This window comes from Cololabis saira, chromosome 3, assembly GCF_033807715.1.
Source record: "Cololabis saira isolate AMF1-May2022 chromosome 3, fColSai1.1, whole genome shotgun sequence".
Taxonomy (NCBI): domain Eukaryota; kingdom Metazoa; phylum Chordata; class Actinopteri; order Beloniformes; family Belonidae; genus Cololabis; species Cololabis saira.
In genome coordinates, this window is record NC_084589.1 from 101270 (window position 1) to 127305 (window position 26036).

Sequence of the window (26036 nt, forward strand, 5' to 3'; positions counted from 1 at the left end):
AGAGCAGCCAAAAATTGTACTCAAGTAAAAGTACTGTTACTTCAGAATAATATGACTCAAGTAGCAGTAAAAAGTAGTCATCCAAATAACTACTTGAGTAAAAGTAAAAAAGTACTTGGTGAAAAAACTACTCAAGTACTGAGTAACTGTTGAGTAACGTCTGATTTATTTTTTTAACACAACCATTCAAACAGACAAAAGTACAAAATAATCATCTTCAGGCAAATTAAATCAATAAAATAATAAAATGAATTAAAATTAATAAATAAATAAAAAAAATAATTAAAATAATCTTGAAGTAAATTCAAGTACTTTAATAAATAATAAAATAATAACAGAATAAAAAAAATTAAGCACAAGTAGCACAAAATTGCAAGCCTTTGTACTTTTCTTTTTTAACCAGAAATATGGAACACGATTTTTTTGCGTGTAATGAGAAGATAAATCTTGTCCCACTGGCAGATTTTCCTACTTATTTCAAGTGAAAATTTACTTGAAACAGGTGAAAATTGTCAAATAAGTTATTTTTCTGGTGTTATTTTTCTGGTGATGACTCTAAATATTGAAATAGCAGTAAAACCACATTCATTGATGACATGACATAAGGGATGGAAAGGGGGGATGGCAGTTTTACAGGGGGGATGATTTGGACCGTTTTTATTTCAGGAGGGGATGCCATCCCTCCTCATCCCCCCTCAACTCCAGTACTGATTACAGTTGTATTTTCCACGACGAATTTGAAAGGCTTTTATTTTGAAGACGATCTCATTTCAACCAATGAGAGCAGCCGCTTCAGTCACGTGACTCTGCGCGGCTGCTGTGTGTTGTGCTCGTTGTTCCAGCTCGTTGTTCCAGCTCTTTGGACTGTTGTGTGTCGTGTTTTCCTCGCCATGAGTAAGAGCAAGGCGAGCGGCGTGGCCTGGGTCAAGCCGGCGGAGCCCACCTTCCTCAAGAAGTTTAAAAGCGATGTTGGCTACAAGGAGGGGCCCAATGTGGACACCAAGGTGAGCTGGGGCCGCGCCGGAGCACAAGCCTGATTTATGGTTCCGCGTTACATCGACGGCGTACCCTACGGCGTAGGCTACGCGTTGGTGTAACGCGGACCATAAATCAGGCTTTACAGCGGCTACATGAGCAGAACTGATGATCGACTCATCGATATCCAGTTAACCAGAAACACCAGAGCCCAGTCCGCCTCGCAGGTCAATAGTAGTTACTTCCCGGTCAGGATGGAGATGAGCTGCTGCCGTATCGGAACATAAACTGATCAGTTTGTGAAATCGAGCTCATCCATCCGCGTTTTGAGATTTGTCAATAGAATAGAAATAGAATAGAAATCCTTTATTATCATTAAAATAGTATAATGAGATTAGGCAGAAGCTCCATAAAAGTGCACACATGTAAAGACTATGTAAAAAAACAAAATAAGAAACAGGAAACATAAATATATATATACTATGAAAATGAATGAATGAGAGAATATTGCACATGAATGAATGGAAGAATATTGCACATGAATGGATGGATGAAAGAATGTTGCACATGAATGAGTGAAAGAATATTGCACATGAATGAGTGAAGAATATTACACATGAATGAATGGGTGAAAGAATGTTGCACATGAATGAGTGAAAGAGTATTGCACATGAATGAGTGAAAGAATATTGTACATAAATGAATGGAAGAATATTGCACATGAATGAATGGATGAAAGAATGTTGCACATGAATAGATGGAAGAATATTGCACATGAATGAATGGATGAAAGAATGTTGCACATGAATGAGTGAAAGAATATTGCACATGAATGAATGAGTGAAAGAATATTGCACATGAATGAGTGAAGAATATTACACATGAATGAATGGATGAAAGAATGTTGCACATGAATGAGCAATGACCTGCAGTCCCACCCTCTGACCACCTCAGTCTGACCTCCGGCAGGAGGTTCCCCCTTATGATCCAGGTCCTGGTCCAGGTTTCTTCCTCCTAAAGGGGGGTTTTTCTTGCCACTGTCTCTTTTTCTCCTTTCATCTTTGATGCACACAGCAGCCCCCCTGCACAGAGACCCCCAACCCCCTGGTAATGACACCGTACCAGGAAAGTGTGAGCAGGTCCGTTTGCAGGATTAATGCACACAAAGCTCTGGGTCCTGACCACATACCGGCTCATGTATTGAGACAGTCAGTACGTTTACATGGAGCAGTTCAATCAGGTTTCTGATCATATAAGACACAATTCAGACTTTTAAACTGCATGTAAACACCTCTCTCCGATCTATTTCGGACCTATATCGGACATTTAATAATCGGATAGCAACACCTAGATTACCCGTTCACAGTTGGAATTGGCAGAGCATGCTGGAGAATTTCCTCTGGGACTTCACCCGGAAGTGAAAGGAGACGGCGTGTGTTAAATAGTTGTTTAAACACCAACATGGCTTCAGCAAGTTCAACTCACTTTTGGACGGACGAGGAGACCCGGTTCATGCTCCATCAAATACAAGAGCTAAACATTTTAAAATATATGGATGGGCGCAAAACTAGTAACGCGAACTGGAAGTGGCTCTTTGTTGAAATGGTTACCATGGTTACAGCGCCACATAGCGTCACGGAGTCAGCCATGCTCTGGACATTTATCCCATTCTCTGAACAGCAGGTAAACTCAGACAAGTGATTGGGTCTTCTGGATGTTTATCTGATACCATCAGAAATCCCATTTCTTTGCTGCATGTAAACGTACTGACTGTGCAGGGGAACTCAAAGATGTCTTCACGGACATCTTCAACACCTTCCTGGGTCCGGCTGTTGTCCACACGGCTCAGAGCCGCCACCTTCATTCCTCATTCCTGTCCTGAACAGCCGTCTCCCTCATGTTTAAGCGACTAGCGTCCGGGTGCCCGTACCCCCCGCCCTAAGGAAGAGCTGCAACAGCCAGTCCTGCAGCTCATCTACTCTGACCCTTATTGCCTCATGGACATATCTGCACTGCACTCCGGGGGTTTATACCCACTTAGTTTCATATAGTTTGTATATGTCGATTTGTTTGTTTTGTTTTTATATTGCACTGTGGGCCGAAGGAAATGCTATTCAATTTCTCCGTAACTGCTGGATGTAAAGTTGAAATGACGGTAAAGTGGACTTAGATATACAGTACAGACCAAAGGTTTGGACACCCTTCCCCATTTGTTTGAATGAGAAGGCGTGTCCAAACTTTTGGTCTGTACTGTACTTGCGAGATAAATGAATTTGAAACATCTGAAAACTTGTGTGTTGCTTGTGTCTTGTCAGCGCCAGCTGATGCCGACGCTGGACGACGACAGCGGCAGCGACCGAGAGGACGAGCTCCCTCAGGTGGTGGTGCTGAAGAGTGGAGACCTGACTGCAGAGGAGGTGAAGAAGGTGAAGGGGGAGACGGGAGCAGGAGGAGCAGAGAAAGGTCAGTGGGAGCACTAACGTTTACCGGTAATTAGCTCAAGGTCTGTTCAGGAACAAGGCAAAGAGCCCATATTTTGGGATTTATTTGAGTTGGCAGTAAATTCCCAAACGTACCCGTCTACTCAATCAGTTTTTTTAATGTATTTATTTCATTCATTAAAAGAAAAACAAAACAGTTCAATATAATTATAACAAATCTCTTTCCTTGAATGAAAGGGAACAGAAAGAAGACTAAGGCCCAGTCCCAATCCCCCCCTAGTCCTACTTTTCAGCCCTACCCCTAAATGTTGCGCGTTCCCGTGAGGGTAGTGGTGTCCCAATTCCTCTTTTCATCTCGGGGGAGTGCGGAAAACGAGGGCGAGTGGGTATCAATCTAGCCCTTCATAGCTAGAAAAATATCCCAGAATGCTTTTCGTCGTCATTTGCGGCCTGAATAAAAAAAAATCAAAAAAACAACATGGCGGACATTTCTTATTTTTTAGTGAATAAAATCAATATTTTGAGTTAGTTTCTGCATAAAAATGCGTTTTGATTACATTTCTAGCAAGAAATTTATATTTTACTTTCATAATATTCACTCAGGGAATGTATATAATCACTCGTTTGGCCGTTGTTGCAAAGTCTTTTTCAAACCTCGCCAGAATAAAGGTTGATTTATGGTTCCGCGTTACACCAACGCAGAGCCTACGCCGTAGGTTACGTGGCGACGTGCCGTACGCCGTACCCTACGCCGTACCCTACGCCGTAGGCTCTGCGTCGATTTAACGCGGAACCATAAATCAGCTCCCAAGCCGGCAGGCAGGCATCATCATCCCGAAATTTTTGGAGCAAATTTCTTCTTCAGGCGTAGCTACAACTGTTAGATTTCATCTATTAAACCAACATTTATCTTCCTAAATGATTTATTTCAGCCAGTGGTGATGCTCCACAGAGCTGCAGGTTTCTCCCCGGGCCGACGGCGCAGGTTGACCCGGCTGTGAGCTGCTGCTGCTCCGGGCCGACGGCTCTTCTCCGAAAACATCGGATCAAATTTCTTAACAGTGTTATTTGAAAGAAGAAAAAAAAAAGAAAAAAAAAGTATTCACATTCATAAAAAAAAACAAAAAAAAAAACAGCGTTATTTGGATAAACTGAGCTCAGGTTGGGGATCTTAACGGTTACTTTTACGCCTGAAAAAATATTAAAACTTAATAAAGTGGCATATTAACAGCGCTAACGCTGAAATTAAAACAGCTTTTAGCTCTCAGCTTCCTGATATGGTGTGACGTATGTGCAAACGTAACTACGCAGTCGCTTACGTACCCCAACGTAAACCATGCAGTGACGTAGCAAGCAAAATTTAGGGGTGGTGCTGAAAAGTAGGGGTAGGGGGAGTATTGGCACAGGGCCCTGGGAAGATTACAAGTGCCCTAAAATCTGTCCCTTCTTTTTTAGGGCTAGTGGTAGAAAATAGGGCTAATGGTAGAAAGTAGGGGGTGTATTGGGATTGGCCCTAAGCTTATTTTATCTGTCCCTTTTTCCTAAGAAATCAAATTTCAATTGATGTAATAATAAAAAAACTAATTGTGCAATTTTAATAAAAAAACACTTTCCAATAAATGTAATAAAAAACAAAAACAAAAAAAAGCAATAAACAAACAAAAAAATCCAAAACCAAAACTACAACAAAGTTATAAAATAACACAAAATAGCTGTCGTCAAACACAGATAGTCGTATTCTTTTTTGATTCAAAGAAAAAAATATGACAATGTTGCTAATGAGAAAATAAAACTACCTAACTTAACAATTATCATGATATTTCTTCATCAAACTGGCTTTTATTTTATTCTTTTAAATGTAATGTTTGATTTGCATTCTTTGGCTTCTGTATCCTACCGAAGAGTATTAGGGCCAGGCAGGAGAAAAAATACTTGAGAAGGGAAGTTTTTTTTTTTTTATTGTGCACTTTGAGAAAAAAGTTGAAATTTTTGCCTTTTTTCTCAACATTTCAACTTTATTCACGAAATTTCAACTTTTTCCTCGACATTGACTTTTTTTCCGAAGTGCATAATGAAAAAAAATCTTCCTCCTCTAAAATATTATTTTTATTTTTCTCCTGCCTTGGCCCTAATACTCTTCTGTAGTATCCCGATTGTTCCATAAACTGATACCTTTTCCAGAAACAACGTTCCTTTAATTGACCTCATGCTTCTCTCCGGTTCACAGACAAAGAAGCCGACGGTAAAATCCTGTTCAAGAAACCGGCCAAGCGCTCCTCCTCAGACAAGTTCCAGGGCATCACGGCCAGCTCCAGCAAAAAGAAGAAGAGCCACGACAGAGAGAAGGAGGACGTAGAGAAGGAGGAGGGGGAGAAGAAGGAGGACAGGGAGAAGAAGGACGGGGAAAAGAAGGACGGGGAAAAGAAGGAAGGGGAGAAGAAGGATGGGGAAAAGAAGGAGCCGAAGTCGGGGAAGAAAGTGAAGAACAACAGCCTGCTGTCGTTCGGAGGAGACGAGGACGAGGACGACGACTAAACCTCCCCGTCGTTCCTAGAGTAGTGTGTGTATCACGGTAACGTTTGAGAGGATTGGTCAGAGAGAGAGAGGCCTGAAGTCATGTGGCATCATTCAGTCTTTCTGCTGTTTCACCCGACAACAGGACAGACGTCATACATTCATCCTACACCGTTCCCACGGAGACACAGACTCCTAGTCCGAGCAGAGCTCGAAAAACTAGCAACGGTCCAGCGTTTGATCTGCTGGAGTCAGAATCACTGGTGACGCGTCAGAGTCAGTCCTTCCAACACACACGTATTCTAACAGACGCTTATTTTGATTTGCAAAGACCATAGTTTCCAGCTGACACACACACACACACACGGGTAACAGTTCCTGCTTCCTGCCGAGTTGCAGCTTCTCGTAACACGCCGTCCGTCAGTTTTTCCCATCAGAGCAGGTTATAAGTGTAATTTGTTTTTTTTTAATTATTATTACATTAATTAAAATTTGATTTCTTAGGAAAAAGGGACAGATAAAATAAGCTTAGTCTTCTTTCTGTTCCCTTTCATTCAAGGATTTGTCGTAATTATATTGAACTGTTTTGTTTTTCTTTAAATAAATGAAATGAAATAAAGAACAATAAATAATAATGTACATTTCCAGTAAAAGCAGCGCAGCGTCAGCCTCGTACGAGCCGTTGTCTTCAGGATACGAGGGTGCAGCTCCCTCTCACCTCACGCCCAGTTTAGACCAACAGATCCAAGTACATCCTACATAGCATGTTGTAAATAACTGGCTGTTTGTACTTAATGGGCTCCCACTAACTCCCTAAGTGTCATTTCTGAGGTTTTCTGGGGAATGTGTCTCTTTTCATATCAGACATTTGTATGATAACGTGCTTTTGTTTAACTCCTCGTGTCGCCCGGCCGTCCGCCCCAAACCGAGCTCCGGTTCCTCTGGTCACTCCGGCGTTGCTCTCCTCCGAGTCCTAGACTTGTTTCTATCTGTGATGGAGCTGAACGTGCAGAGAACTCACCGGTTTATTATTATTAAACACTTTGACATTCAGTCCTAAACTGAATGTTTGAATATATTCTGGCTTCGACGACGGAGCTGTATAACGTTTCATGTTGGAAGTGGTGCATTGTGGTCAATGTCATTGTGTATTTGATGTGACTTTCTTTTTGGGATTTGCCATTAAAGTTGTTTTTACTCTGAAAAGGGATCTGGGTTCTTGTCCTTTTATCTCTGCTGCTGCTCCGGGGAATCAGACATCCCGCTCCTTCCTCGTCCACGACCAGCGCAGATCAGAATCAGGGCTGGGGATTCAAATGTCAGGAACCGATTGAATTCTGATTCTTAAGATTCAGAATCGATTATCAAGATTTGATTAGATTCTGATATTGATTTGGGTTAGTGTTATTAAAACTGTTTTTTTGAGCTGTTGCAGTAAGTATTGCAGCTAATGATGCTGTAAGGACCAATCAGCTCCCAGAATGCTGATAGAACTGCTTTCAGAAACATCGTGGGTCAGAATTACCAAACAGATCCAGGGAGGAAACGGAGACGGAGGAAATTGTTTTTATTTTTTCCATTTTCTGTATTTCGGTTTTTAATTTTTGAGAATTTGGTTTTTAGCATTTTATGCAAATTTAACCCCAAGACAGTATATAAAGTAATGAAATATAACTGAAAACTTTAATGTTTTCATACCTTTAAACATATTTCACAAGTTATTCTCGTGTCCAACAAATCATTCCTTTAACAAAAAAATACCAAAAGTTGTAATGTAATGATGAAAAAAAATCAATCTTTACACATACGAACGAATACATATGATTTTTAAGAATTAATATGAGAATCGATTTAGATTTTTTCAACACAGGCCTAGTGCGTTGTGCTGATAAGGACGTCATCGTCTCGCTGCCAAATATGGAAAAAAAGACAAGAAGAAGCGTGTTTTATTTCAACCTCTTTATTCAAAAAGGCATGTTTCACTCTCACACCTGCATCCAGATCATTACAATTGATGGAAGAGCATTGACATTGTTTAAATATTCCCAACCAAATCAAATCCCGGGATTTCGGCTGTGCTGGTTTCATAAATACACCCACTGACTGCAGCTCTGGAGCACGAGGGCTTTTATTTCTGTCAGGCCTCCGCTGTCTTCACCAGCCGGATCCTCGGATAATCTCTGAAAGGCAGAGTGTTTTCAGGAATATTTACAACAAACTGAATGAGAACTATTATTAAAGGGAAGTCTTGTTATGAAAAGTGAATATTTAGGGATCCAATCTTAAAAAGAAAGAAAAAAAACATAAGAGCAAAGTGTGATGCTCCCGTAACCGTGGCGACTCTAAGCCTCCTGCCGAAGATGCTCTGGGTCTAGAGGGTTCTGGAGGGGATGGACCAGGAGAGCAGGTCCTGGTCCTGGTTCTGGACCAGGAGGACGTGGTCCTGGTTCTGGACTAGGACCAGCAGGTTCTGGTTCTGGACCCTCCGAGCTGCAGTCAGGGCGGGTATTTCCTGGGGAAGCCCGGCTCTGGGGTGCTGACACCAGCAGCTTTACGGCTCGGGTTTTTCTCTTCTCTTCTCTTATTTTATGTTTTGGAAACCGTCTTTACCGGTTCTGACACTCGTTCAGAACCGTAATTAGTAGTTGTGAGGAGTCACACAGGCAGTAGCTGACGGGATGTAAACAAACCGGATCAGAGCGGCTCTCTCCATTACTGATCATTAGTGATGTTAGTTTGCATTATGGGAAATGGAGGCTCCAGTGTAGTCAGAATAGAGTCAGAATAACCCCCTGATGCAGCAGAAACTACGGAAGAGTATTAGGGCCAGGCGGGAGAAAAATACAAATATTTTAGAGGAGGAAGATCTTTTCCCATTATGCATTTCGAGAAAAAAGGCGAAATGTTATGAAAAAAGGCGAAATTTCGAGATAAATGTTGAAATATAATTGAGAAAAAAGTCGAAATGTTGAGAAAAAGGTCAAAGTTTCGTGAATAAAGTCGAAATATTGAGAAAAAATGTATTTGAAATGTTGAGATTAATGTTGAAGTACAATTTCAAGAAAAAAGTCGAAATGTTGAGAAAAAAGTCAAAATTTCAAGATAAATGTTGAAATGTTGAGAAAAAAGGCAAAATTTCGACTTATTCTTGAAATTGTATTTCAACATTATTGTCAACATTTCGACTTTTTTCTCAACATTTCAACTTTATTCACGAAATTTTGACAAATTTTTCCTGAAGTGCACAATAAAAAAAATTCTTCCCCTCTCAAATATCGTTTCTCCTGCCTGGCCCTAACACTCTTCTGTAAGTAACAGCATGAAGAGGTTATTGGACCACTTTGTGGACGTCGTTGCCACGTTACCAGCAGAGTTTATGATCTGTCTGCTAACCGTTGCTTCTCCCGGTGAAACCTGGAGGTTTGTTTACACCCTGTCTCATGAATCTAGCTGCGTTACCGTGACAACAGCAGCCACGCAGTCACAAACACCCGTCCCGTCAGACCCGGACTGACCCGAGGGACGTTGGTCACCTCAGGTGGGGTGTGAGGGCCGGCAGAGGGGCAGGTCTCCTGGATTCATGCAGAGAGCAGCCTCAGCAGAGTTCTGGGTGCAGGACGGCTGGTCTCTGACGCCTCCGCATGTTCAAGTACAAAAAGAAAAGTCAAAGGTCACAGTTCGTCAGGTTCAAACTGGCCTCCTGATCTCCGTCTCCTCTCCTCCAGGGCTCCTGGTACCACTGGAGATCAGTTCATCGTTCATCTGGATGGGTGTGTTTGGACTCTTGCTGCGTGTGTGTAGAAAGTTTGTGTAAAATGTCCCTCCCTCCCGTCCACAGTCTGCCTGCGTGGGTGCTGGACTCCCTATAAAGACTTCTTGCTCAGTTTCCTGCCCTTCTTGAGGAGCATCTTGTTCTTGACGTGCCCCCGCTTCCTTTTGGCCGTCTGCGGACGCAAAAACACACAAGACACGTCAACGATGAGCACTTGAACTGACCAAACATGTCTCTCAACGTGCTGCTGATGAAGACCTTCTTAATGGACATGGATGGAAATTAAAACCTGATCCCACCCGTCCTCAGCAGCTCCACGTAAATGTCTGATAAGCTGGGAAACATTAGCGCGTCGGGTCTTTATGACACATTGGACTTTGGTCTTTGGTAGATTGAAGGAAACTATATGGATTATTGATTATTGAGGCTGTCTAACTGTAATCTTGTTCAGTTTATACATGCAGCCATTGGGAAGTATAATCCAGAATCACGGCATCAATGTTCATTGCTATGCTGATGATACGCAGCTCTACTTGTCTATGAAGTCGGATGAAACAGAACCGTTAGTTAAACTTCAGGCATGTTTTAGGGACATCAAGGACTGGATGTCGGGACATTTTTTGCTTATTATTTTTGGTCCAAAGCATTTTAGGAAGGGATTAGATGGTGTTGCGATGGCTTCCAGTGCAACTGTGAGAAACTTTGGTGTTGTTTTCGACCAGGATTTGTCGTTTAAACTGTATATTAATCAGGTTTGTAAAATACATGTTTCATCTCCGTAATATCGCAAATTCAAAATGTTATTACTAGCGTATGAAGCCCAAAACGGCTTGGCTCTGCCATATTTGCTAGACCTGATAGTGCCTTATGTTCCTGGCAGAGCTCTCCGCTGTCACAGTGCAGGTTTCCTAGAGTATCTAAATGTAGATTTGGAGGGCGGGCGTTCTGCTATCAGGCACCGTTACTATGGAACCAACTTCCAATCTGGGTTAAGGAGGCTGACACCACCTCCACCTTTAAAACTAAACTTAAAACCTTTCTGTTTAGTAAAGCCTATAGTTAGTGTTAGTAAACCTCTAGTTAGTGTTTAGTAAACCTCTAGTTAGTGTTAGTAAACCTCTAGTTAGTGTTAGTAAACTTGTAGTTAGTGTTAGTAAACCTCTAGTTAGTGTTAGTAAACCTCTAGTTAGTGTTCGTAAACCTCTAGTTAGTGTTCGTAAACCTCTAGTTAGTGTTAGTAAACTTGTAGTTAGTGTTAGTAAACCTCTAGTTAGTGTTCGTAAACCTCTAGTCAGTGTTAGTAAACCTCTAGTTAGTGTTTAATAAACCTCTAGTTAGTGTTTAGTAAACCTCTAGTTAGTGTTTAGTAAACCTCTAGTCAGTGTTTAGTAAACCTCTAGTTAGTGTTAGTAAACCTCTAGTTAGTGTTAGTAAACCTCTAGTTAGTGTTAGTAAACCTCTAGTTACTGTCAGTAAACCTCTAGTCAGTGTTTAGTGAACCTGTAGTTAAGATGCAGGACTTATTCATCCGTGCACAAACTCAAACATTCCTCAACTATCTTCTAGCTCGACCGTCATCTACTTAACTTGTGAGTTCTTGTATTTACTGGAGCCCCTTTCAAAGAGTTAAACTCAGGGTACACTACAAAAGTCCAGAGTTTATCTCCCCGGCAGTCCTCCAGCTTCCTCGGGGTCTTTGCTAAACGGGCCGTGGTTGGAGACGTCAGCTCACCTTTTTAGACGTGTACTTCTGTCTGGTGGCGTCGGTGCTGCGCAGCTTGTGCTCCAGGCGGTCCCTGTTCTCCAGCTTTTTGACCTTGTAGATCCTGACCAGCCAGTGCTCCGACGTGAAGGCTTCCTCCAGGTGCTTCAGCTTGATGTCCTTGTTGCCGATCTCTGCGTTACGGGTCCGGTCGAAGCCTGGGGGCGTCCGGAAGTCCAGCTTAGCAGATGGAAAAAAGAAAACATAGCAAGTTCATATATTTGAGAGGGGTCTGGCTCCAACGCGGCAGCAGAGAACAACCCTCCATATACGGAGGTAGATTTGTGTCTTAATTATTCAATCAAAAAAAGATTGCTTCAATCGAAAAAAAATACTTTCAATGAGAAAAACAACACTTAAAACCTTTTATTTTTTATTCATATTTTTCTGTTTGAATGAAAATATTTTTTTTTGATTGAAGCAACTTTCTTGGGATTGAATAATAAAGAAAAATGTCCTACCCATAATATGGCCCAAATACAAAAACTTCACTTCAATGAAAGAAAAGACTTTCAATCCAAAAAAAGTTTTCAAATGGAAGTTTTTGGGTCTGAAATATTTTTTTTGCATTCAAACACTTTTATTTTGATTGAAAAAGTTTTTTTTTTATTGAAAATATTTTTTTTTTTGAAGCAACTTCTTTTTTGATTAAATGATAAAGACACAAATGTCCTACCTATAATATGGTCCTAACACAAAACAACACTACTTCAATCCAAAAAGTTGATTCAAACAAAAAAACTTCTATCAAAGAAAACATTTCCAATCAAAGAAAAACAGTGTTGAAATGCATTTTTCTGAGTCTCAAATTCTTCTTTGATTGAAAATATATTTTTTGATTGAAGCAATCTTTTCTTTGATTGAATAATTAAGACATAAATCTACCTCCATAGTAAATAGTGGGCCAAAATTCCTCCCAAACAATATCATGCTGATCACAACTACTTCAAGTTGCTGCTGCTGTTGTTTCTACTTTGAGTTGGTTGGATGACGACGGCTTCAGATGTTTGTACTGTTCCTCTGAGGCGAACAGAACTTTAAAAGACCCGCTGATACGTGATCTGCAAACCTGTCAGTGATGATGAGTGTCTTACCTGCATCTCGCCGAAGCGGTAGTACGACATTTTGTACATAAGGCAGTTGAGCAGAGTGGGGGAACCGGCTTTGTCCACTCTGAACTCTCCCTGAGGGGTGAAGTAGTCGCTTTCCTGGAGAGGAGGAGAGGAGGAGACTGTCACGGGGGAGCCGGGGTTTCATTCAACAGCCACAAATACACAGCAGGTTGAACTCAACACAGACTACGTTTCCATGCAGTCAAAATTCAGGTTAAGGTCAATATTCCAGTTACTGAAACATTGGGAATAATCTGTTTCCATGCGTGAGCAAACAAGGTTATCCCTGTTTACATGGTGATTAATCATTTGGGATATCTGGATCAAACCAGCGACGCACGGAGAACGTCATGACGTAATTCCGGTCATTTCCTCTTCTTCTTCCTGTATCCAAATCCAAACAACAACAATAACAGCAGCACGGTGGATAATCAACAGCCCAGTAGAAGTGGTTTTGTTTCTTGTCCCTGTAGTTTTCCTTTTCCAGCGTCTTCCAGCGGAGCTTGATCTGGTCTGGTGTTCCTACAAATGCTGCTTCGCGCAACTTTTCTCTCACCTTCTTGTAAATCTTCTATCCCGGTACTTTGTACCGTCTACAAATGCAGAAATGTTCATATCCTTCATTACATTTATGAAGTGATTAGTCTCCTCCTGGTCTTGGTTTCTCCGTGTTTATAAGAACTTCCTGGACTCAAAAGACCAGGATTCCTTGTGAAAAGAAGACGTGCATAGAACAAATTCATGTTCCTTTTTTCCTTATACACGACCAAATATTCAGTTAGAAAAGGAGTAACCCAGGAGTCATTTTTGGGTTTTTAAAAACCGGAATATGTGCAAATTGCGGTTTTCAAAAGGGGTTATTGGTGTTTATATGGCCGTGCAAAACCAGGTTATTCCTTATATTCCGGTTAGAAAAGGGTTATTGATGCATGGAGACATAGTCACAGAGAGGAGATGTCTTGCTCACCCTGATGTCCTTGGGGTGCTCCCCCTCCGCGATGCGCACCATCCACAGGAACTTGTTGATGTCGTCTCCTGAGTAGCCGATCACCCCTCCGAAGATGATCAGGACGTAGTCCACGTCCAGGGACTTCATGATCTCGAAGGCTGCCGTCTCATTGGAGGACATGGCCTTGCCCACCTGGACCGGGACACACGGTTCAGAGCGTTAGGAGGACCGGAGGCAACACCTAGGACCTTTTACTAACGGCTCGTCTGCAAGTGGAACCAACCCACAGTTAGGGCTGGAGATCCATTCAAATGTCAAGAATCCAATCGATTCGATTCCGATTCTTAAGGTTCAGAATCGATGATAAAGATTTGATTCCGATATTTATTTGGGTTAGTGTTATTAAAACCGTTTTTTCAGCTGTTGCATGAATTATATGACTGTGTAATTATGCAACATATTAATACTAGTATCATATTGAGATTCAACAGCAAGTATTGCAGCTAATGATGCTGTAAGGACCAATCAGCTCCCAGAATGCTGATAGAACTGCTTTCAGAAACATGGTGGGTCAGAATTATCAAACAGATCCAGGGAGGAAACAGAGACGGATGAAATCGGTTTAAATTTTTTCCACATTCTGTTTTAATTTTTTCCATTTTCGGTCTATTTCGGTTTTTAGTTTTTGAGAATTTGGTTTTTTAGCATTTTATGCAAATGTAACCCCAAGACAGTATGTAAAGCAAAGAAATAGACAATTTATGCAATTTATGCAATTATAACTGAAAACTTTAATGTTTTCATACCTTTAAACATATTTAAAGGCAAAAACATGGCACCAGTTATTCTCGTGTCCAACAAAACATTCCTTTTTTGGGCATAAACTAAAAAATACCAAAAGTTGTAATGACGAAAAAAAAAAAAAAAATCAATCTTTAGACATACGAATCGATTTAGAATTGGAAAATCGATAGAGGTGTTTCCTCTACCAGAGGAGGCAAAGGAAGCTCTTGGAGCAGCTCTTATCAGACAAGCAATCTTTCCTGAGCAAAGGTACTATTTAAGGATGGCAGGATGGGCACTAGCGACCAGCCAGACACCAACAGAGGAGTCTCAGGGACCCCCACCACTCCTGACCAGGCCCAGCCCTGACCCTGACAGGTGGAGGGAGAGGGCTCTCACCAGAGCGATGTGGCTGTTATTCCACGTGTTGTTGTCCACCAGCGTGGTCCGGTTGGCCATGCCTGCTATCTGGTAGCCGTAGTCCCACCAGGACATGACTCTGGCGTGCTCGTCCGTGTTCTGCCTCAGCCAGTAGTACGCCTCCCTGAAGTCGTCCAGGATGTTCCGGGAGCTGTGGAGACACGGATCCTCGTTAGTACAGCCCTGCTGTAGCCAGATTGTTTTCTTCATCCCACTCCCGCAAGAGAAATGTCCTGGACAAATCCATCTGATTTAATGTTAACATGATCATTGTGGAGCTGCCTCAGCAAATCAAACAGGCCTCCTCTCTGTCTCTTTTTAAATCCCTTGTCAAAACCCACCTCTTCTCCTTGGCTTTTAACACCTAGCAACAAGACAGTTGAGTTTATTTTATCCTTTATTTTATTCTTTTATCTTCTATTCTATCCTATTTTATTCACTTAACTTATCATGATTGTTTTATTTATGCGTCTTGTGTTTTACAGTGTTTTGTCTTTGTTTTCCATTCGCCTGTCCAGCACTTTGGACCATGTTGGTGTTTTTAAAGTGCTTTATAAATAAAATTGACTTGACTTGACCTGACCGAAAGTTAGATGCCTCATTGTCATCATCACACAAGCTATTTCACCTTTCACGCACGCATCAATTATGTGATTGAGGTTATAGCTGACGGGGATGAGGAGCAAATTGAGAAACAGATTTGTCCTCCCCAGTCAGACCACAGAGAGATTTGGACAGTCTTTTATTCCAGCTGCACTCCGACTCTCCAACCAGGCCCTGCAGGCCCAGGGAGACCTGGACCTGGACCTGGACCTGGACCTGGACAGGTAGCTGACTTGGACTTTTATCTGCACATGTTGCACTTTGGCAAACAACTACCAGCACTTGGTGTTTGTTGGACCAGCAGGGTGTTTATATGTATTGTTGCATTGTCGGCTCTGTTTTTCTGTTTGTCTTCCTCTTTTTGAATGAGCTGTTTGGCAACTGATTTTCCCCAGAGGGGACAATAAAGGTTTTAATCAAATCAAATCAAATCGAGAGTAGCTGTGAGTGGCTCAAATAACACTAATAAATAACATGAAATAAACAAAGTTAACGAAGGAAACAAATTCATTTAACAAATTAATCTCTTGGCCATTACATATCCGTGGAGGAAGAGAATGTTGCTGACCGACTGCTGGTCCCAATCCCTCGTCTCTTCCAAGATGCTCCACAGACACTAAACGCAGTTTCTCCAAGTATCTGACTGGCCTTGCTTTGTCTGTTTTGTAAAGACCTTGTTTGAGGTTCTTTCCCACGTCATTGGCTGCATTTACATGGGAAGTTTAATTCCTCTTTAATTCAGAATTAAAATTAAATCCGATTTAAAATGAGTAAAAATTATCATGTAAACACCTAATTCTGAATGAAAATGGCCATTCTGAATTAAACTTAATTACGAAGTAAGTGGCTGGTTTATCCCGATTTTAAATCCAAATATAATAATTCCAGATCATGTATTCACTTATTCCTCTTTAAATTAATTCCAGTCTTTCTTTCTGCTCGTTCCCTCGCCCGTCTGTCTCCATGACGCTTATATTCCGCGCTGGGCTGGTTTTCCAAACAAAGTTTCAAGATGGCAGCACGCAGTAAACGCTGGTCAAGAGCAGAGACCATTTATTTAATAAATAGCTTGGAGGACCTGGAAATAATTAAAAGAACAGATGGAAACAGGAAACATAAAAATAGTGAGTTTTTCAAAGTTGTAGCAGCTAAGTTCTAAGTTTCTTCCGGTAGTTTAACTTCCGGTCCCCCCCCCTATCCAATCAGAACCTTCCCAACCCCCAGACCTTAAGAGGAATTGGAGAAAGACCATCAAACGTGTTTTCCATGTAAACCTCAATTCAGAATTACTATTTCCATGTAAACTCGAAGGAAAATAGTTTAATTCTGAATTATTTAATTCGGAATAATTAATTCTGAATTAAAAAACATCATGTAACTGTGGCCAATGATTTCCATCTTGTCGCTAGACTACATTCCGATCCTGCAGTGTTTTTTTTAAACCGCCCGCTCCCACCAGATCTGCGTGGAGTCCCAGTGCAGCCCTGTACTGGTCAGCATGCATCACCATAGTCCCTGAGGGAGGTTGGGTGGAGCCTCTCTGCTCAGCTCACCCGTCGTGTAGGAGGCCAGAACCAGAACCAGCACCAGAACCAGCACCAGAACCAGCACCAGAACCAGCACCAGAACCAGCACCAGAACCAGCACCAGAACCAGCACCTACCCGTCGTGGTTGTAGGAGGCCAGCACCAGAACCAGAACCTACCCGTCGTGGTTGTAGGAGGCCAGCACCAGAACCAGAACCAGAACCAGAACCTACCCGTCGTGGTTGTAGGAGGCCAGCACCAGCACCAGAACCAGAACCTACCCGTCGTGGTTGTAGGAGGCCAGCACCACGCTGGGGCTGGAGTAGGCGTTGCTGGTCACCCAGGTGCAGTGAACAGCAAACATCATGAGCAGCATCAGCATCAGCATGGTGACGATGGACTTGATGTTGGGACCCAGACCCTCCTCAGCCTTCTCCTGCTCAGACACGTGTTTACGCACCTTCCCCGCCTGCAGGGGAGACAGGTACACTTCTGTTAGTTTATTTTATTTTTATTTTATTATTACACACACCCAAATAACAAGGAAATCATTAAAAAAACATAAGAGGTGCAGGTTGCAGCAAAAGCTTATTTTACCTACTCTTTATACAAAACAGCAGAAAACCTGAATGTGAGGTTTCCAACCTTCCTTAAAACAAAAGGCTCATGACTGAAAAGAAGACGTTTACTACACTTGACACCCAAACACTTTTGAATAGTTGTCTGATCATCAGAGAAGAGAGAGACTCTCAGTCCATTTATCTTTATCCATTTTCTGTTTCTTGTTTACAGAAGGTTGGTGCTCTGAAAAGCAGTCTTTGCAGTCTTGGAACCACTTTAGCACACATCTAAAGTTGTCTTTCACATATTTGACCCTCTTTTTGTTCTCTTTGACCTCTCGGCAAGGACAACTGACTCTTAAGCTGTCAAGTGTCTGTCTTTGTTCCCTGTCGCGGCGTCAGGCGGAGGCTGATCAGGGTTAAACGGGCCGTTACGGCTGTAAGCCGGCCAGCCTGTGAGGGTTTACCTGCAGCTGTTATCGTTGCGTTGGGCCTGAGGCCTGAGTTGAAAAAAAAAACGATTTTCCGATTCTAAATCGATTCTCATATTAATTCCTAAAAATCGATTCGTAGGTCTAAAGATCAATTTTTTTTTCATCATTTCATTACAACTTTTGGTATTTTTTTTGTTTATGCCAAAAAAAGGAATGTTTTGTTGGACACCAGAATAACTACAGCCATGTTTTTGCCTTTAAATATGTTTAAAGGTATGAAAACATTAAAGTTTTCAGTTATAATTGCATAAATTGTCTATATTTCATTACTTTATAAACTGTCTTGGGGTTACATCTGCATAAAATGCTAAAAAAAAAATTCTCAAAAATTTAAAACCAAAATAGACTGAAAATGGAAAAAATGAAAAAGGAATGTGGGAAAAAAAACAATTTCATCCGTCTCTGTTTCCTCCCTGGATCTGTTTGGTAATTCTGCCCACGATGTTTCTGAAAGCAGTTCTATCAGCATTCTGGGAGCTGATTGGTCCTTACAGCATCATTAGCTGCAATACTTGCTGTTGAATCTCAATATAATACTAGTATTAATATGTTGCAGAACTACAGTCATAATTCATGCAACAACTCAAAAAACAGTTTTAATAACACTAACCCAAATTAATATTGGAATCTAATCAAATCTTGATAATCGATTGTGAATCTTAAGAATCAGAATTGATTCTTGACATGTTAATGTCCCTGGTTCCCTGGTTCTAAGTGTGTCCCCCCAGACCAGAGGTGGCCCCTGGCGGCCCCTGACCTTGTCGTAGAGGTTTCCTGCGTTCTTCCGGTCGTCCTCGTCGCTGCTGTCCTCGGCCGGCGGGCCCTGCTTCTTCAGGTCGTCCCCCAGGTAGTGCTCGAACACGCTGGAGAAGGCCACGGCCGACAGCATGCACACCACGGGCGTGAGCGTCAGCATGAGCCGCACCATGACGCCGGCGAAGTACACGGCGCTGATGGCGTACAGGGCCACTAGGGGGCAGCAGAGACAGGGGGGAGTTAGAGGAGGCCAATGTTCTGGGGGACAGATAACCGCAGTAGTCTAGCTGTGATTCAGTCTCAGGGACCTGGAACGGTTGCTGCTTGTGTCTCTGTTTGTTCTCATGTCTGTTTGGTTTTTCTCTTACAGATCTCCAAGGCTTGTCAGGGTTCCTACACATTTTTCAAGGTCAAATTCAAGCACTTTCAAGGGTGATTTTCAAAATCTTCAAGCACCTTATCTCTGGGGTAAAATATCTACAGGAACAAATACAGGACTGTCTCAGAAAATTAGAATATTGTGATTTTCTGTAATGCAATTACAAAAACAAAAATGTCATACATTCTGGATTCATTACAAATCAACTGAAATATTGCAAGCCTTTTATTATTTTAATATTGCTGATCAAGAAAACTCAAATATTCTATCTAAAAAAATTTGAATATTCTGGGAATCTTAAACTGTATACCATAATCAGCAATATTAAAATAATAAAAGGCTTGCAATATTTCAGTTGATTTGTAATGAATCCAGAATGTATGACATTTTAGTTTTTTTAATTGCATTACAGAAAATAAAGAACTAAAGATCATAATATTCTAATTTTCTGAGACAGTCCTGTATATACTCATAATTCTTTTTTCCACTTTTTGTCACCATTATGTACATGGTATCGTGCTGTAAACATCTAGTTATGTTTCATCTTACTGATTTTATTCCTCCTTGTAATACCTAAACTATACAGTCTGATCCCAATTTTGTGAAAGACAGAGTCATAATTTCAAGCACTTAAAACTAAAATTCAAGCACTTTTCAGGCCTTGAAAACGCAACATTGAAATTCAAGCACTTTCATATATATGCAGACAAAGTAAAAAAAAAAAAAGAAAAAAAGAGCCACTTCCAGGTGCTCAACACGATCCAGAAGTGCATGTTCAGCTCTGCTCGGGGAGTCTTGTTGATGAGAATCAGATCAGAGAGACTCAGCGGGATAATGAGGAGCAACAGGCGCAGGAAACTAAAGAGTGTTGAGACCAGAAGCAGGTGGAGTAGAGAGAGAGAGAGAGAGAGTGAGTGACCAGAAAGCTCTCAGGCTCTCTGTCAGGAAGCACTCAGCCGACCGACAAGCATCATCCTGCCCCGTCAGGAGAGATGCATTTCACTCCATCAATTATTCATCAGCTGCAGAACCAAGGAGGACGAGACAAGAGGACGTTACTGACATTAACCACAAGTTCTGGTGGAGGATCTGCAGGTGCTCCGGTCTCCTGATGCAGGACCGGAACCACCACCATCCCTTTACCCCTCTCTCCTGTAACAACTTCTACACCACACCACCGTCAATTCTGTTCACTGCTCTGTTCACTCACACAAACACCAGTCAGGGTTCGGACTAAAGATACACTGAATATACAAATAACAATTATGGTAAAAGTCTGGATTAATTTACACGTGAGATGGAGAGAGAGATGGAGAGAGAGATAGCTAGCTGTGCAGGCAGACGGAGGAGAAGGACGACCAGCGATGCTACTATGTTTAGTTAACCAAATGACAGATGCTAATCAGTCAGATAGGATGCAAAAACCCAACGGTCAGCCGACACCACTGACCGCAGACGGAGGGAGAGAGAGACAGAAGAACTCGCTGCATAAGAGCAGAGAGAAACCCCCGAGGAAACGATCACGTTCTCAGTTTCACTACGAATCTCAACTGATGTGATTTTGCTGAGCGTGTAATTGTCTGTTTGCTCCTCAACCCTTTTTTATGTGAAAATATGGAAATTTGTCCTTTGAAAGATATAAAATAATCACTAATTAAAACGTTGCATAAAAACCTAATTACCGTAGACTAAAACTAATGATTGCATGTTGAACTGGGAGCCGCTGTTATCTGAGGTTACAGCTAACGTATGCTCAGGCCTCATCTAATTGGACTGGTTCTGAACTCTGGGGGAGTTGAACCGACAACTTCACCCGACAGGTCACAGTTAGATGGACGTGAACGGCTCGGCCCTCGTCTGCATCACTCTTGGGAGAGAGAGAAGGAAAGGAAGAGGAAATACTGCGAGGACTCTCACTTCAAAAAAAGGAAACCTTATCAAGTCTTCCCGTATTTACTAACATTCAGACGAAGAAACACTGAAAACATGAAAGAACAAAGAATCAACCAACGTTTGGCATCAGCAGGAGAGAAACGTGACCCCCCGGAGGACAACAGTACCGTCACTGCCGCTAGTGAGGCTAAACACACCAGCACTCTGAGCCCAGAGCTCATCTCTTTCAGCTACAAGAACCAAACTCACCACCAAGGAGCAGCACAACTTACCGTATTTTCTGGACTATAAGCTGCTACTTTTTTCATAGATTTTGAACCGTGCGGATTATACAAAGGTTCTATTCTGTGGATTTTTCTTCCACTGCTCGGGGCGCTCTAACCGGAATTACAATCAAAACTAAGACAAAATAAATGCAAAGAAGAATACGCTACTACTTCTTTAGCAGATACAAGTAGGTAGAAACAGATTTCAAACAGATAAATAGATACATAAATACCGGTTATTTTCTCTTGGTTCTGTCCCGTTTTAATCAGTAAAGTTACTGCCGTGTTAAAAGACACTGTTAGGAAAGGATCTATTTAGGTACAAACATGTACATCATTTACAGTTCAAAATCCTTCTGTACATGTAGTAAATATCTAATCTAACAACAGAAATATCTGCGGCTTGCAGATCTTTTCTTTTTTTTTAAATAGAGCGGATGCGGCTTGTATGCAGGTGCAGCTTATAGTCCAGAAAATACAGTATTTATTTATTTATTTATTTATTGGCTCTTCGGAATAAGTGATCTCATGCATTATTAACTGCTCCCAGGTCTTGGTGGGGCTGCAGTGGTGAATGGTGACGCTACGCCAGGAACGGCACTATAACGGCACTATAACGGCACCAGGACGCTCTAGCGCGGCACCGCCGGGCTCATCAGTACCGGGCTGCAGAACAGCAGCTTCTTCTTCTTCCTAGAGAGAAAGATGAAGTCCAGGCTCACCGAAGACGCGCTCGTCGTTGATGTTCTTGATGCAGAACCACAGGCCTGCTGGGAAGGTGCAGACCAGGATGTGCAGGTCGAAGAAGAAGGAGACCCAGGTGGTGGGCTGGTGCTCCGACACCGACGCGATGATGGGGATGTGGATCTTGGCGTAGCTGCGGAGGACGAGACCAAGGTCAGGGGAACAGCAGTGCTGTTAAACACTTAAACCTGAACGTCTGCTATGACGACTCTCTGACAGCAATCAAACCAACCACTCGTCGGTGGGGAAACTGTAAAAACATAGTTAGACTTCTGAAAATGTCAGATGTTCCAGCTGACGGAGCAGCTCAGACTGGGAGCAGTTCCATCACTGACGACCTTTATCTGAATAAATCTACACTTCAGCTTAAATCCTTTCCCCCTCGTTGCTCTTCAGCTTCACACATCTTTGTACAGCCGCCCCGTTAATCACCAGAGCTACACTCTCGTACATCAACTACCAGGACTCCTACTCTCTCACCCATGTGCCTTAAATGCAAGAGAGAAATTGGTTCCCTAACTCATTGTTTTTGGTCGTGTTGTAAACTGCAAGTGTATTGGTCTGATGTGCCTTCTGAAATAGAAAAGATATTGGGTTTAAAACTGGAGATGGACCCGTATCTCTCATATTGGGCCTCCCAAGACAACACTTAACATCCAAACATAATCTGAGGCTGTATTGTATTCTTACTCATGCAGTGAGGAAGAATATTTTATTGCAGTGGATCAATGAAAAGGTACCAGGTGTTAAAGGCTGGCAAAGAATGGTGTTTGATCTGGGGCCGTTAGAGAACCTTACATGTATATTACATTCAAAAACAGACCAATTCTATAAAGTTTGGGAGCCCTACTTGAACTATGTAGAGTCGGGGCTAATTTGCACCAATTATGGTCAAGGACTCAAAACAGAGTACCATGACACCACCCACGACTCTTTTGAACAATCAGAAGAAGGTGTGATAAAATCCCTAGGACTAGTTTGTTCAAATACGATGTGTGACAATGGCCAACAATCGGTCATTTGATTCAAGAGGGCCGACTTCCTGTTGGTGTTAGGGTTTTGGTCCAAGAGACTTTTTGGTTCGTCTTGACATGTTGTACATGTGTAGCAAATTTTGTTTTTTCTAAGTCAATCTGGGGCGACGGGCTCGATTGTATACATTTTCAAGGGGGCGCTACAGAGCCATTTTGCCACGCCCATTAATGTAAACCATTAAATATCAAATTTTTGGCCAGGACTGACTTGTGTGCAAAATTTGGTGACTTTTTGGGCACGTTTAGGGGGAAAAAAGGCCTTCCTTTCATCGGAAGAAGGGAAAAAAACAAAACAATTCCTACAGATACAATAAGGCCTTCGCGCTGTCAGTGCTGGGGCCCTAATAAAAATATTGTTAAAAAAAAAAACAACAACTAGCAGGACTTACCCGGTATCCCAGAGGGAGTAGAAGCGTCCGCTCCACGGAGCGATGTACCCTGGAGACACACACACACACACATTATTATGATGATGAGCTGCAACAATAGATGAGGACGTGAAACTCTGCCATTAGAGAGGCCGTAGTAACTTCCAGACTGTTGCACGGCCAGCTCGCACAACAAGACGCATCGATCACGGTCAACGCGTTGGACCAGGGCAGCAGTGGATTTGCTCAAACTTATTCGCACATACGAAACTGAAGAATGAGAAGTTTCTGTCATTTCCAAGCTGAAAAAGTGAACCACGAGACATCTCGCGTCTAAAAAACCTCATCTTGGGCCGCTGGGTGGTGCAGTGGGTTAAGCAGCGGTTCATATACAGGACTGTCTCAGAAAATTAGAATATTCTAGTTGTAGTAGTTGATATAGTTCTTTATTTTCTGTAATGCAATTAGAAAAACAAAAATGTCATACTTTCTGGATTCATTACAAATCAACTGAAATATTGCAAGCCTTTTATTATTTTAATATTGCTGATTATGGCTTACAGTTTAAGATTAAGATAGATATTGAAAATATTCAAATTTTTTGAGATAGGACATTTGAGTTTTCTTAAACTGTAAGCCAAGATTAGCAATATTAGAATAATAAAAGGCTTGCAATATTTCAGTTGATTTGTAATGAATCCAGAATGTATGACATTTTTGTTTTTGTAATTGCATTACAGAAAATCACAATATTCTAATTTTCTGAGACAGTCCTGTACTGAGACTACAGTCCTGCAGTGGTCACAGGTTCCAATCCCGGCCTGCGCGCCTTTGCTGCATGTCATCCCCATTCTCTATCTCTACCCCCTTCCTGTCTGCAACTTCAATAAAAGGTCCACTATAGCCCAACAAAAAAATCTTTAAAAAAAAAGAAAAAAGCCTCATCTTCTCAAGCAGATTTATTATTTTCAAGCTAAACTAAGAGATGTTGAAAACACCCAAATCCCAGGACCGGCCCCAGGCCCTCCGGGACCAGACCTGGACCAGACCTGGCCCCCCTCCTCTCTAGTCTTCAGCAGCCCTGGCCCTGCTCTGACTGGACCTCCAGGTGCCGGCAGAGCAGAGCTGTTTCTGCTGGGGGGGCAGCGAGGGCCAGCTGGGACTGGAACGGCCCGGTTTGAGCTCAGCGTTTGATCAGAGGCTGAGGAAGCAGCGCAGAGATCACAGAGCAGTACAGACGTTGCTTTCATCAAAGTGCTTCTGATCATCCTGAACCCCCGCTGGACCAATCAATAAGTCAGCCTGCTAATCAGGCTGATGGGAAACTCTGTGAGAGGCAGCTGTGGACCAGATCTTTCCCTCACTTGAGGATGTTGCAGATGATGCAGACCCGCCAGCTTGTCTCTTTTACTCCACCTGCACCGTGTAGATGTCTCTTATGGTGCTTTTCCACTAGCACCTATTCAGACCGACTCGACTTTACGCTATTCCACCAGGGGTCTAACGTGCCGAGTAGATACTTTTCTGGCGCTACTCTGCCGAGGTTCTAATGGCACTTTTCCACTAGTACCTAGTCAGCGCGCCTCCACTCGCCTCGTCCTGTTTTTAAACACCCAGATCAGAAGTATGAGGTTGGAGTGAAGCTGCTGTGACGTATTTGATTGTGTATCCAAATGAAGAAGACAACAACACTAAAGATGTAGAACCTGGAGGAGATGATAGATGTGCTGCTGGATCTGTGGCTTGTGTTCAAGTTAAAAAATGAGAGTGACAGAAGCTTCAAGTGACGCTTTTTAAATTTGTGTTTGTTTGTCTCGGCGCTGCTGAACAGTCAGCTGGAGCCGTGAGCAGCTATGAAGAGACAGAGCTCCTGGTAGATCTGGTCGTTCCTTATCTCCGTCTAGATCCTTTTTAATTCTCTCCTCAGCACCAGGTTTATGAACATCTGACCCTCAGAGTTGGATCATGAAACAGACTTTTGCTGCCATTGATGGTTGAATAAAATGAACAAGAATCCGTCAGAGTCTCTTTCTCTGATTTCCTCCTCCTGACTCAGACGTCTGACTCCAACCCCGCGACCAATCGGTGGCCTGTAGTGTGATGATGTCAGATACAGCCGACTCAGCAGCTTAGAACCTCGGCAGAATAGATACAGAAAAGTATCTACTCTTAATTAAATTAAAAGCGTTGCTGCTTGAAGCTTCTCTCTCCCTCATTTTTTAACTTGATATCAAACACAAGCCACAGATCCAGCAGCACATCTATCATCTCCTCCAGGTTCTACATCTTTAGTGTTGTTGTCTTCTTCCTTTAGATACACAATCAAATACGTCACAGCAGCTTCTCTCCAACCTCCTACTTCTGATCTGGGTGAATTGTAGTGGAAAAGAAACCAGGCAGAGTTGAGTTCATTAGAGCCGAGTAGGTTCTAGTGGAAAGGCGCCTTTACATTCCATTTTTAGATAAACTAGCAGTCACACTTCAACCCACCTGTGTATGTCAGATAGATGACGGAGAGGAAAACCACTCCGGCGGCCAGAGAGACTCCCAGGAAGAAGAGCGTCTGGAACTCCTGCCTGGTGAGGCGATCCTTCAGGTACTGCAGGAAGGCGTAGACCTGCAGCAGCACGAACACACCTGCACAGAAATGAGAGGACCAGAGGACCAGGTCAGCATCCTCACGTC

The 26036-nt window shown here is 42.3% G+C and overlaps 2 protein-coding genes across 2 annotated transcripts in view; one reads left to right on the forward strand and one right to left on the reverse strand.

Moving 5' to 3' along the window:
- Window positions 1-801: 801 nt before the first annotated feature.
- LOC133424319 (uncharacterized protein KIAA1143 homolog) lies at window positions 802-7140 on the forward strand. Its single transcript, XM_061714842.1, has 3 exons — window positions 802-1004; window positions 3291-3438; window positions 5644-7140. Exons 1-3 carry the CDS (start codon window positions 891-893, stop codon window positions 5949-5951), a joined length of 570 nt encoding a protein of 189 aa, XP_061570826.1. The 5' UTR covers window positions 802-890; the 3' UTR covers window positions 5952-7140.
- Window positions 7141-7874: 734 nt separating this feature from the next.
- The window catches only part of LOC133424328 (dolichyl-diphosphooligosaccharide--protein glycosyltransferase subunit STT3B), a 67528-nt gene continuing 49366 nt past the window's right edge, over window positions 7875-26036 (reverse strand). Inside the window, exons 7-16 of the mRNA XM_061714855.1 lie at window positions 25842-25988; window positions 23373-23421; window positions 21928-22082; window positions 18669-18880; window positions 17139-17326; window positions 14708-14879; window positions 13544-13717; window positions 12559-12672; window positions 11435-11644; window positions 7875-9874 (exon numbers count right to left, since the gene is read on the reverse strand). Coding sequence (XP_061570839.1) covers window positions 9794-9874; window positions 11435-11644; window positions 12559-12672; window positions 13544-13717; window positions 14708-14879; window positions 17139-17326; window positions 18669-18880; window positions 21928-22082; window positions 23373-23421; window positions 25842-25988 — 1502 coding nt within the window. The 3' untranslated portion in view covers window positions 7875-9793. The remainder of the gene's footprint in view (window positions 9875-11434; window positions 11645-12558; window positions 12673-13543; window positions 13718-14707; window positions 14880-17138; window positions 17327-18668; window positions 18881-21927; window positions 22083-23372; window positions 23422-25841; window positions 25989-26036) is intronic.

Coding starts and splice junctions, on each gene's coding strand:
- LOC133424319 (XM_061714842.1), top strand. CDS start 891: ATGAGTAAGAGCAAGGCGAGCGGCGTGGCCTGGGTCAAGCCGGCGGAG. Junction 1,005..3,290: donor GGCCCAATGTGGACACCAAG/GTGAGCTGGGGC, acceptor GTGTCTTGTCAG/CGCCAGCTGATGCCGACGCT. Junction 3,439..5,643: donor AGCAGGAGGAGCAGAGAAAG/GTCAGTGGGAGC, acceptor TCCGGTTCACAG/ACAAAGAAGCCGACGGTAAA.